The 12,777-nt window shown below is 40.9% G+C and overlaps 1 protein-coding gene across 3 annotated transcripts in view; it reads right to left on the reverse strand.

Moving 5' to 3' along the window:
- Window positions 1-12,777, reverse strand: part of ITGA9 (integrin subunit alpha 9) — a 294,601-nt gene that overhangs the window by 251,938 nt on the left and 29,886 nt on the right. For all 3 annotated transcript variants that reach the window (XR_012157453.1, XR_012157452.1, XM_073332985.1), the window contains exons 5-7: window positions 7,737-7,804; window positions 2,055-2,184; window positions 413-498 (exon numbers count right to left, since the gene is read on the reverse strand). Coding sequence is in view for 1 of the 3 variants with exons in the window: in XM_073332985.1 (XP_073189086.1) it covers window positions 413-498; window positions 2,055-2,184; window positions 7,737-7,804 (284 nt within the window). In the remaining 2 variants the exon portion in view is untranslated. The remainder of the gene's footprint in view (window positions 1-412; window positions 499-2,054; window positions 2,185-7,736; window positions 7,805-12,777) is intronic.

The raw sequence follows: 12,777 nt of genomic DNA on the forward strand, positions 1-12,777 counted from the left end.
TTGGTGCCCGTGTGATCACCAGCCATGCAGTGGCACTTTTTCATACACACGCTTCACAATTCTTTGGTCTTCCCTTCCGATAACTCCATACCAACAAGACCACCAAAACCAAACTAGTGCTATTTTAAGCAAAATAGGTTAAAAAAAACTTCAGACAGAAGAGTGATTTTTTTAATTAACAATGTCTCTTTAAAAGAATGATTTTAAAGATGGGGGGGGGTAGGAAGGCACACCACAAGGGGCAGATAGAGTAAATTTGAGGACCTCATCAAATTTCCTCACCTCTTCCAGGCAAGTGCTCAAAAATTAATCTTGAGGCAAAATCTCTTGGTTCATCAAGTTTACAAGAACTAAGTCAATATATTTTACCCAGTCACATCTGACTGTATCATTGTTTGACTAAAAGCCACACCTTTCCAATGCCTCCATCCTGGGGAGCTCCTCCTACGACGTCTGTGGTAGTCGGCTGGGAAAAATGACCTGCTGTCACTGCATATCCTGTGCAGGAGGTTGGGTGGGGTGATTGGGAAGAGAAAGAAAAAAAAAAACCAAAAAGGAAAAAAGTGAGAAACAGGTCAGCCATCTGGATCACACTAATCAGGTTCCACAGTTTCTCTTGGAGTGTAAATATCCCAGCGTCATGCAAAAAGCAGCAGGCACTCACTTTGTACAGGAACTCGTCAACATTCAGTTCAAGTGTACATCACAGCAGGAAATTACAATAAGCACTGAATTGTTTTTCCAAAAGCCAAGAAGGTGAAGGTGTGGGTGGGAGCCCAGTGAAGGAGAGGCAAAGGTAGGAGGGACAATAAGTTAAGAATCCAGATGTAAGAGGAATGAGAAGCAGTAAAAACAGAAATCTGCACACAGAATCAAGTGACTACATCATCAGGAAGAAATAGCTTTCATGCCTGTGAATGACAATCTCATGTATGCCAAAGAGAATACTACTCCCTCAGTTAAAGTAACCACCAATCGTGGCATGGAAAAATCAAGTGCCTTTTTAGTTCATAGGGAAAAAAACAAAACAATAGACGAAGAGGTCAGCAAAGTTAATACTTGAAAAAGAAAAAACAGGAGTGAATTTGAAATAGTGTATAAAGAAAGTGTATTTGAAACAGGTAGATCAAAGTTTTGTCTTGTTTGCTAAATTAAAAATGATATAACACAAGTTTCAAAGAGTCTAAGGAGAGAACTGGGTTTCTTTCCCTTTTAAGGATGTTTTGTATTTAACTCGCCCTTCCATTGTGAATTCTCGATCTCCTGTCCACATGCTAAACACTGTAATTCACATCTAATCAGTGGAAAAATCTATATATGACTTTACATATATACACATATTGTTCACTTAACTATCCTTGAGTGGCACCTGCTAAATTATATTTATAAAAGACTGCAGGTTCAGGAAAATCAGCCTGAGTCTTTAGTCGAACAGCATTAGACTGTTGCATGGTGAGTTTTCCAAGTCTTGACACTCCTAAACACTGGGGATTAGGTGGAAGCCCTTACATTCATTTCACTTGTGACATTAGTTGATTTTAAAGCAAGGCCTCTAGAAGTTAAAGCCTAGTCTGTTAAACACCTACAGAATCTGCTCCACTCCCTAGCCCATCCCTCCATGGTCTCTTACTAACAAATCATTTATACAGTGCTTCATTTATTCAAATGAACTAATCATTCTACAGATACAGAGGAGCCGCTTAGCCCAAACCACACAGTAAGTCATGGCAGGACCACTACTAGAACTCTAGCATTCCTGGGTTCCAGTCTGTTACTTCGTCTACTAGACCATACAGTCTTTCAGTGCAAACCTGTTTTCTATATTCCAATGGCTATAATGATGGGGGAAGAGGGAGGAAATGAACTAGTGAAAGTCCTTCACTGCTTTTTTCCTATATATTTTGTCAGGTAACCCACCAGCCACTCAAACCATTTTAAGCTAGCCGCTTATTCTTTTACTCTACACCAATAAAACATTATTTCCACTGAAAAACAATTGCACCCTTATTTTAACCTATTTCCAGCCTGACATCGGGGTTCAAGCAGCTACTTGCCTAAGTATGTGTACCGCCTGGCTATCACAGCATCATCATTCAGTTTGAAATAGGTGTTGTCAGTCAGGTTCAACACTTTGACAGTTCCCGTCCAGTAAAAAGATCCTGGTGCTCCCATGATGACCAGCTCCTGTGAGAGAAAAGAGAACAGGGAGGGACAGGAACCAGAAAAAAAAAATACAAAAAGGATTAATCACAGCAAGCAATTGTTATGTTTTAAAGGGCCAGGGGAGATTTAAATCAAGGCTTCAAGCATCAATCTGCCCACAGAAAAGAGTCAGAATTATTCCTATGTTTATACAGTACTTTTCATCCCAAACATCCCCGAAGGAAGTTTTGCCAATACTGGAGGCACTTCACCCCACCATTAGAATACCTGAGTTCTCCTCCAACCCTTGCCCTTCACACAGATACTTGGAATCAATACACCTCTGTTGAACCCTCCTGCTACCTCAACAAGAAGCATCTCCAATCAATCTCACAAGTTACTGTACACGCCTACAAACACGCTCTTCCAACAAGTGTTCCTCCGAGCTGCTTCGTCCTCCTACTACCCCCGAGAAGTAACAAAACTAAGCTACAGAATCCACCCACTCGTTCACCAAGCACCCTGGATCTACCTCCCAATCTGCTGCGAACGCCTCACAGCTTCCAGGTGACAGTGTAGACAAAAAGTCTACGTTTCAAAACAGGCTGAAGGACCAGATCCTCAGCTGCTGTAAGTCGATTGATCCTTACATCAACTGAGGATTTGGACCTATGAATTTAAAAGAATTTGATAATATGTAGATAGTCCATGTGCATTTAAGAATCTGTGTGTGTTTTGAGGGTGGGACTGTGCAAAACTCAGACTAGAGTCATGTACTTCAGCTGAGTTTCAAAAGGGACCTGGGCCAATTTATGGTTTCAGGTGGAAACCACTAGGCACCTGATGGTTATACTTTGTTTTGATCTGAAGTCAGGAAAAATGTGATGGTTTTAACATTTCGGCTGAGTTTTGCTTTGAGTTTCTTGGACTTGACCTTCAAAACAAAACTCAGGATGAACAAAAAGTCTTGTGAACTAAAATCAAAGAAAGATTCAAATGGACCCCTGCAGTGGAAGCCACTGAGTTTCCCATCCTTCCATTTGAGAGAAGGGGAGCCTTCTAATTAGCAATAAGAACCACAAACATGTAATATACAGTGGTAGTGGTGGAAAAGAAAAACAAAAACAAACAAACTGAGCACAGAGTGAAATCATACAGATGGTGATCCCTGGCTGAAAGCCAAACCCAGCTGAAAAAACTAGAGTCACATTTGAAGGATCTGATTTAGCTGAACTAGGAAAGGGCAGAATAGGAGTTAATAATAAGCCCATCATAAGAACTGGACAGTCTCTAATGTAAGAGAACTGAGTGAAAATTGGTTTCTATTTTCCTCACCCCTCAAGAAATAGTGTAGGAGGCATTCAAGCTCATTTCCGGTGACAGAGACTACCCTTGCTGTATTCCACAGGCACTGGGGAAAGCCACACTCTTTCCTTCTACCTTGGCACAAGCCATGAATCATGGTCATCATGCAAACCGTACAAGTCTTGGAATTGACTCAGTTACAATGTCACTGTTTCTGCTGGTTTGCCAGAGAAGCACAATGGGGAGAGTGCCTTGCTCTGAGGAGTTTATCAGAGTTTGATCAAAGTGTAGGAATATCACTACTACTACTACAACATGAATGTTGTTCCTAAAAGGGGAAGACTATGTCTAAGTGCTTCAGACTACCCTAAAGTGAAGGCTCTGTATAAATGTGCCTCTGGAGAAACAAATTGGTGCAGGAGGCAGACTGGAGGGGGTGGGGAGAGGAAAGGTGGGAAACTGCAAGACAAAGCAAAGGGATTTAAAGAGTGACACTTCTGGGGAAAGGATGCTGAAGTGCCAGAGCCTAGGCCCAGTATTCAAACACGGGATCCTACACGGACATGCAACTCCCACATCAGAATGCTCTTAGGATATAAAATAGGCATTTCTGACCACAGCAGATTGAAAAATGATGCACTGACCTACAGCTTTTTATGTGCATTTTTTAAATAAAACCTAAGCAGTTGTGTTTGTGTTGCTTGTCTGATAGAAGACCACCTCAGGATGGTGAAATGGTAGATCATTTCTTTTCTCAGGGGAGAGGGACCATATGTAACCATGAGGCAGAATCCCACCTGGGATTCTTATATCATGTGCTCTCATTTGAAAGCCCTTCATCCAGGAATTTTTTTAAAATCTATGTTTTGGTCACTGAAGATCTGTTGTGTACAACGAGAAATAAGGCAGCTAGAGCTTTTGGAGGGAAATCCTATACTCCATACCCTAAATCCAGAGAGACTTTACTCCAAACCACAGGGCGTTGGAGGGAATTTTCTGCCACATCAGTGATGAACGTAATAAGCATTATTCTCAGCTCTGACAAGACAGAGCAGTACAGCCATGAATTATTGCTGTACAATTGTGTGAATATTTATGGAAATCTGTGCCTCATGCAGCCATCCTATGAAATCCAGGAAGCCTGTGGTACAGCGTTTCCTTGTTTCTTTTCATTGCGCTGACAGACAGCTGGTTTTCTTCACCTGTTTTCTATAAAAAGGGTCACAGGAAATTGTAACCCAGTAATCATGTCAGTAACACAGCCCCCGTTACCAGAAGAATGGTGAGAAACTCCTGTGCTAGAGTGTTCCAGTCCAGTGGAGGCTAAATAAGGGCATTTCATGATGCTACACAAGGACATAGATTGCAATACACAGCTAAATAGAGGGGTGTGCTAAACTACAGGTTTTATTCTTGGGAGTGGCTGTGCCCTTGAGTACCATGGATTTCCCCTGGGCAGAAACAACTAGCATCAGCAGGACTGAGCGCACGAGTGTACAGTAGGGGCTTGCCTGTTTGACCCAGAAGTCGTTTATCTACATTTCCTGCTCAGGCTGAAGCTCCATAAGGCAGGAACACTAAAAGTTCAAAGACATCTTTTGAACTAGGCTGGTGAGAGAGGTTTACAGCATGGAAAAAGAAACAGCCTTGATAGTGCAGACAAGCCAGGAAACAGCTGTTGCTGACAAGTCTCCTGTTACCAGACACAGTGCCATAGTCGTAAGGGTTGCCACCCATTCCCAGTATACTTGGGAATATCTCATTCCAGTTTTTCATGCAGCGAACCCTAATCCTGTTTATACCAACCAAGACAATAAACCCTCTGGCCCAAATTTGATGGTGGTGTGTAAATTAGACCCCTCTCACATTACCTTGAACTCCTAGCACTAATTACATCCACTCTGCTGATGTCCAGGAGAGCTCTACCTTCCGTACCAGAAGGCATAAAGAGACTCGTTTAAATTACACCTCCTTGGCACATAAGTTCTACTAGCTGAGACTCCCTTAGACATAAGAACCCAAGAAGAATGTAAGCAACTCCAAGGGACTAACTCAGTGTAAAGGGCTCTAACTTATACATACCTCTAAGTCTGACCCTTTGCATCTATGGGAATCTAAATAAATAAGTCAAAGTGAATCTAACTGCATCTTAAGGACGTCTAAGTTGATGTGATATATACATTCAGGGGACAGGAAGAAAATATATGCAACACCAGAGTTTGTCCACACAGTAGGCAATGTGCACTATGTGGGTGTGGTTTCTAAAGCGTGCTAATTATTGCGCAATAACTGGTCCACATAGGCCCTGCTGCTGAAAGTTCCCTAGTGCATTTTTATATATTGCTGTTTCAAGCGCACTACATTAAAGCACACTAGGGAACTCTTAAAGCACACCAGCAAGGTCTATACAGACCAGTTACTGTGCAATACATTAGTGTGCTTTAGAAACCACACCCACATAGTGCGCATTGCTGCACTGCATAACTAAGCCCATAGATTCCCTTCTAGTATTGCTTGGAGTCACTGGACTCCCATCAGAACTTGGCCCTCTCAGTTTAGTGATTACCTTCTTTTCTTTTCCTTTTCCATTGTCTCCAGCACTTTCGAAGTTCATTAATTTTAAGATTTTCTTACTGCATATGCTATTGCTCCTCTTGCTGTGAGTCTATTAGTTCTCTCCCAAGCACTCTGAATTGGCAATTCAAAGCTATACCTTCTAGAAGTCACCAATAGGAAGCAATGCTTCCAAAGTAACTGATTTACGATGGCCCAGCAGTTAGCGGGCTAATGGCAATGGCATACACTGAAGTAACAATAGAAAACCACTGACTCTTAAAGATGAAGGAACCAGACCCAGGGAAGGAGGGGCATAGGGTTGATTGGAATAGAAAGACAAATATAAGTAGAAGGGGAGAACTGAGAAGAGAAGGCCCTAACTTTATGCTGCTTTCCAGATCCCACCTATCCTATTCCATGTCTATATTGTCCTCTCCTTTCTTTTAAATCAAACGGGATATTGAATAGGGGCTTATTTTATCTCAGGCCCATCTCTGATATTGTTATCAATGTCAAGTCAACATCATTCGTCACAAAGGCCAGGATTTTCAAACATGTGCAGAGATGTTACATGCCCAGCTTAAGACAACTTGAAGGGACCTGATATGCAGAACATGCCGGGAATCCGCTATCTGCACCTCAGGCCTCTTTTTCAAAAATCGCTCAAATTGGGCACCCAAAAATCACTAGTCACTATTGAAAAACTTTGGCCTAATATCTGTTTTCGTCTTTCTAAACATACAGCAAACAATATTCCAGACCATGACACAGGTAAAATCTATGTTGATTCCTTAAACATTTATCATGTAATATTTGCTCACACAAGTAGTCCCACTACTAGTAAAGGAGCTACCCTCATGAGTAAGGATTGCTCAAGTGAGTAAGGGTTCTAGGACTTAGCCCTTACTGAATCACATATGAAGAGAGAAACAGACTCTTTCCTCCACGGTATCTTTGGCTTTAAAAACTAATAGAAAAAAAATGAAGAAATTCTGAAAAGAGGTGAGTGTACCATTAGGAGAAGGTAGTCTGTGTTTGATATGAATGCTCCTGATAAATTTAGGAATTCTAATTTTTTGAAAGTTCAAAAACAAATTTCACTACAGAAATAATGAACCCTGATGTCATTGAAGTGAGATCAATGGGGTTACATCAGGGATTAATTTGACCCAGCATTCATGTAACTATCCAGCCATGGCTCTGAAAAACAAACATATTCCACAATACCAGTTCCGCCTTTTTGAGACAGCAAGAATGGATAAGGCATCAGAAAACGGTGTGTTTTCTAAATTTAAGGACTATTTAAAATCATTTCATTCATGGGGGGAAATTTTAAAGCTAAAGTTAAGAGAATAAATAAAGAGTAAATCCAGAGACAGAGGCTGTGGGAGTTATATGAATAAAATATTCCCTCAGGATAACCTTCAAAGTTCATTCATTCTTCCCTGGGGGTACTTAAGCATAAATCCATTCTTGTGGTTCATATATGTATTATGTAATGTTTGAGACTTCACAGTAATGCATTTCCAGAACTGTGGGAGGAGAGACAACGTAAAATGGGGGTGGGGGTGTTTGTTTGCTGTGTTATTGAAGTCAAAGGAAATATGCCAAGTGCATAGAGTGCAGCTAACGGCACGTTTCTGTTTCCACATTCCTTCACAGTGCACATGGTAAAACAAGCAAGAAAATGCATCCGCAAACTTGAACTTTTCATCAAAACCACCATTACCCACCTCAGTGAAGAAGCCTGCTATTCCAGCCTGACACGAGCCATGCTCTTCCCCGTATTTCTTCTTATACTCTAGATTGGAGGGGGAGGAAGAAAACAAACCACAGTCATGTCATTCCGTGCCAGCGGTGTGCGGCTTACAGTTCGCTGAGCTCCCCTGCTTCATTCCACATGGACCGCTGAGTGCTGAGCCACAAAAAAGATTAACTGGAGCCAAAGGAGGAAAAACTCAGGAATTCAGTGAGCCTCAGAAATTTAGGCCTCTCTTTCACAGTATAGGTATTTTGCCAACATTTACAGTTGACCAGTATTTGCAGAAGAGGAACAGCAGCAACCAAAAAATCCCATTTGTGATCATATATGGCTAAAAACTTTCAGTGACAGGACAGGAATAGCAGGACAATGGCAAGAGGGCAAGAAAGCAGACCCAGGAATTGAATGCTGTAGGTCTCAGTGGTATACCAGCAGCAGCAATATTGTCTATTAAATTATAATTGTGTAGTTTAAGGCAATACACTCTTCTGTTCCAGCTGAGCTGTCCAGCCACATTGCTGTAAATGTTGGCTAATAGTTACAACAAAGGAGTAGGACCCTTAGATTCTCTCTCCAGATCTGTCATTCACTTAATGTGTGGCCTTAGGCAAGCCACTCAACCTCTCCTGTGCATCAGATTTTCCATCTGTAAAACAGGTATAGTAATACTCAACTATAACACAGTGGTGTAGTTTTATGCAACATAGTGTGGTGAAATTTAGTATTTATAAAGTGATTTGAGCTCCATGGCTAAGAGGTACTATATAAAAGTGCAAAGTATTACATACTGGTGTATTCAGCAAACCAAACTAAGCACAACGACCCTCCTCCCAGACTTATTAGCAAATAAAATCTAGGCCTAGTGGCAGGACACTCCATCCACCCAAAACAATAAAATAATGGAAAAAAAAGAAGCTGAGAGGAAAAACCTGTGCATTCATTTCTACTTTCATATTGCCTACAATGTAATTGATAACACACTTCAACCCTTCATAAGGTTTCATTTCTAACTTTAAGCGATACCAAAAAAGATGTACCCCAAATTCACCAAACTTGCATTCCAACACAAAACCTTAACATTGACTTCATATGCTTCTGGATTAACAGGTCAATCATACATCACACTGACTGTCACAGGTTCACACAGCTGAGGAGTTATTCTGCCGTAACACTGCTAAGGTCATTGTCAAGGTTTAAACGGTACTCTGCAATGGTTTAGGAACCTTAACTATGGTGCAGCTATCACTGCACGCTAGCTACATTTACTTGGCCTCTACCCTTCTTGGAAGAAATGGAATGTAAAACGGCTGCCTGTTTGTGCTTCGGAGCCAAAAGAGCTAAGATCACCTGTGAAGTGTGGGACAACTCCAAAGGAAGCAGTGCTGCCCTAGGGTGACCAGACAACAAATGTGAAAAGTTGGGACAGATGGGGGGTGGGGTGGTAATAGGAGCCTATATAAGAAAAAGACCCAAAATCAGGACTGTCCCTATAAAATCAGGACATCTGGTCACCCTATGCTGTCCACAAGAAAAACCAATCAGCCGCATGGATGGCCAGATAAAAATTTCTCCTCTGTACTACTTCTGATTACCATTCAGTCTTTGAATCATAAGCAGGACTCCTAAAGTGTACAGTGTGCTTCTTCAATCTGTACAAATTCTTCAACACTCATCTTTGAGTTCCTTTCTCCACACTGCCAAGTCCCCTCCATCCAGCTTGAACACCAAAACTCCTCACTCTCCACCTGGGCCAGAGGAAGCATTTATTGCTGTACCAAGGCCTCTTATTGCTAAAAATCAATCTGTCCACTTTTTATTCAAAACACTCCAGTTATTTTCTAGACATGAACAGGAACCATATCTCCTGAAACAAACATCCCCAAACTCTCAAAATCTGAACCAGAATCTTTACAATGGGCCAAATCAAAACCTTGTATCCAAAATACTCTGAACTTTGGAGTGTTTGAAACCCAGATCTGGGTCCAAATTTTGCCACGTGGCCCCATCTCAGTTTTCTGAGCTTTATTTTCCAAGCTTTACCAAACGAATGAATGTGCAATTGCAACATATTGCCACTTCCTGAATATTACAATATCTTCCCATGGATAAAGGGGGCTCCAGGGAAACAGAGTAATTCAGTTTCTAAAAACATTCACCATATAGCCTGGTAACACTTTACAATAAGTAACCATTAACTCTTGCTAAATTACAAAGGAATTTACAAGGAATTGCTTGGCATGTTACCCCTTTAGAACCAAATCAGTTCCTCATGGTGTGTGTTGTTCTACTGAAGACCAAAAGAACTTAATAAACCATTCGTCTCTTCATGGAAACCTTTTTTAAAACATGTACTAAAGGAAATAGTGACAGGACTAACAAGTAATTACTTTAGCATTTCACACTAGTAAAAACACCTATGGTCTAAAAAGTTGAGTAGGTAAATGAATGACATTTTGTCACAGCTGAGGGTTCTCTCAATTTTTCAGAATCTGCTAAAATTGCAGCTAGGGCTGAGAGAGACAGGTCTGATGGCATAATCAATGCAAAGTACAGCCTTGATCCTCTTGGTGCAATATGTGTGTAGATAACCCCTGGGTCCACACAGTGGGTTTCATGTGGACTAAGGGTCCACCAGCATGGTGCACCTTTCAGGTTCAGAGTTTAAGGCAGCAACTCCACTAGGAACATATGAACATTTACTTTAAAGCTCAAGTTCTCAGGGCAGTTCACCTCTATCCCCACCAGTTTATTACTAGCCCTGCACAGAAAGTTATTTGTGGAGTTAGCCTCTCCTTGTAAGGGAGGATTTTGTATTTGTTTATTTAAAACCGATCTTTTATTTGATGAGAACCAACCGTCGTGGCTTTCTCTTTCTAGCAGTACTTTTCTGGGACAATGCCAGGCAGGCAGGAATGTCACAGAAGCCCTTTTTTTGTTCGAGTCTGTTTTTCATCCTTACATAGGACCATGCCAATGTCTGTCACATATTCTTGAGCTGTCCAACTCGAACCCTTTGATTCCCACCACAGTAACGTATTTTTATTTAAATGGGACATGCTCATCTGATGGAAATTCTCTCCTCACCCTGACTCTCTACTTGAAAAGTTGCCCTGTAATCTTTCACGGTCACCCACTTATGGTCTAATTCCATATCCTATGTGCCTGGCCCCCAGGAAGTGTCAGTTTTCCAAGACTTCAACAGCTTTGCACAGGCTTTTGCAATGTAGACACCTAACCCTTTTGAGAAGACGATAGCTGTCTTCTTTATTATTTTAAGATATAACTTCTTTTGCTGACGAAAGGTACCAGATAGGTAGTCCTGGAAAATGATCTCTGCTGTTTATCCACAGGACAGATGCAGCTCATGTAGATAACGCAAAATTCCCCACACTAGTACACCAGAGTGCCTCAGCTCTAACCTAGAGGGACCACTTCTATGAGGGAGAAGTTAGTTCAGCATCTCAACTCACTGACTCCTTGGCCTGCTGAGATTGGTAAAATGGATCAGCCAGGTGCTTAGCTGGATTAAGTCAGGCTAGCTCCGCAGACCACAACAGAACTATACCGACTTACACCTGGTGAAGACCTGGCCCAAAGCCAGTGTGTTCAGAACTCGAGTAAGACCATCATTTAATTCCGCATACAGGCCACCAATCATTCACTAGGCAAGTAACAGCTTTCCGTCACTACCAACATTACCAGGACCAGTGACTTAGAGATGAAAAACTAATCACTTATTAATAGAGATGGTCGGGCAATTTTCAACAAAATGATTTTTGCCAGAAAATGCCAATATATTGAAACAAACTTTTTGTAGGAACATATCTGTTTTGATAAACTTTTGTTGAGGTAGGTTTTCAGGTCAGAGTGAGAGAGAGAGAGAGAGAGAGAGCGTGTGCGCATGTGAGTGTGGACCACCCACTCCAGAATAGACAATAGCCCAGTTGTTAGGGTATTAACCTTAGGTTTCAAGAGATATAAGGACTTGTTCCTGAATCTCCCACATCACTGGGGAAGGCCCTAACCATCTGGCTACAGAATCAGTCATTCCCTCTGGCCCAATGAATATTTAATTATTGATACCAAGGGGAACAGCTCCAATAAAAGAGATTAAGATCCACTGCAGAATAACTAATAGCCCAGTGGTTACAGCACTGACCTGGGATGTAGGAGATGTAGGTTTACATTGGTGTGAAAGTGGAAGAGTGGCAGAGACTTGAATCTCGCTCTCCCACATCCCAAGTGAGCGTCCTATCTAGGGTCACACTCTCTTTTTCATTTAAATTTTTTGGACGGTCTCAGTTCTGTCTTGATGAACATGAACTTTTTGAAATCTTGAAAATGTTCATGACAAGAAAACCATTTCCCACCCCACTCTACTCATTAAACAATCTTCTCCGAGCCTCAGACTTTTAAAAATTGGTTTAGCCCTCATTTAGAAGAGCAGATGAAAAAAAAAATATATATATATATATATAATATATATATATATATATATATATATATATATATATATTTTTTTTTAAAAAACACAGCCAACCTCCATGTCTTCCTGTTAAGGAGCTATGACAACTGCTGCATGCCAGTCCTGTTGATATTTTGACAAGCACATGTTTTATTTCACTGTAAAACTAATAGATTTGGCTCATGGTTTAGTTAAACATGTTCTTCAAGAAAGTCACTGTACAATTCAGCTTTAAAAAAAAAATTGCCAAATGTTCAAATTGTGTACCGAAAAATTAAATTAGAAGATTTCACGCAGATGATGATATGAATTAGTCCCAATAGCACAGCAAAGGATGAAAGTCAATTAAAACATAATATTTCCAGTTCTAATATTTTCTCCTTCTTCACAGTTATGTCCAGATTTCACCGATTCCTTTCAACACAATCTGTCATGGTTTAACAATGTTATTGCTTTTTATTATTTATCAAGCACCCAAAAGCATGCTCCCACTGATTTCAAAGGAATTTGCATCAGACCCATACAGGACAAATAAAAAGACAAAAGG

This window comes from Lepidochelys kempii, chromosome 2 (genome assembly GCF_965140265.1).
Source record: "Lepidochelys kempii isolate rLepKem1 chromosome 2, rLepKem1.hap2, whole genome shotgun sequence".
NCBI classification, from domain to species: Eukaryota; Metazoa; Chordata; order Testudines; family Cheloniidae; genus Lepidochelys; species Lepidochelys kempii.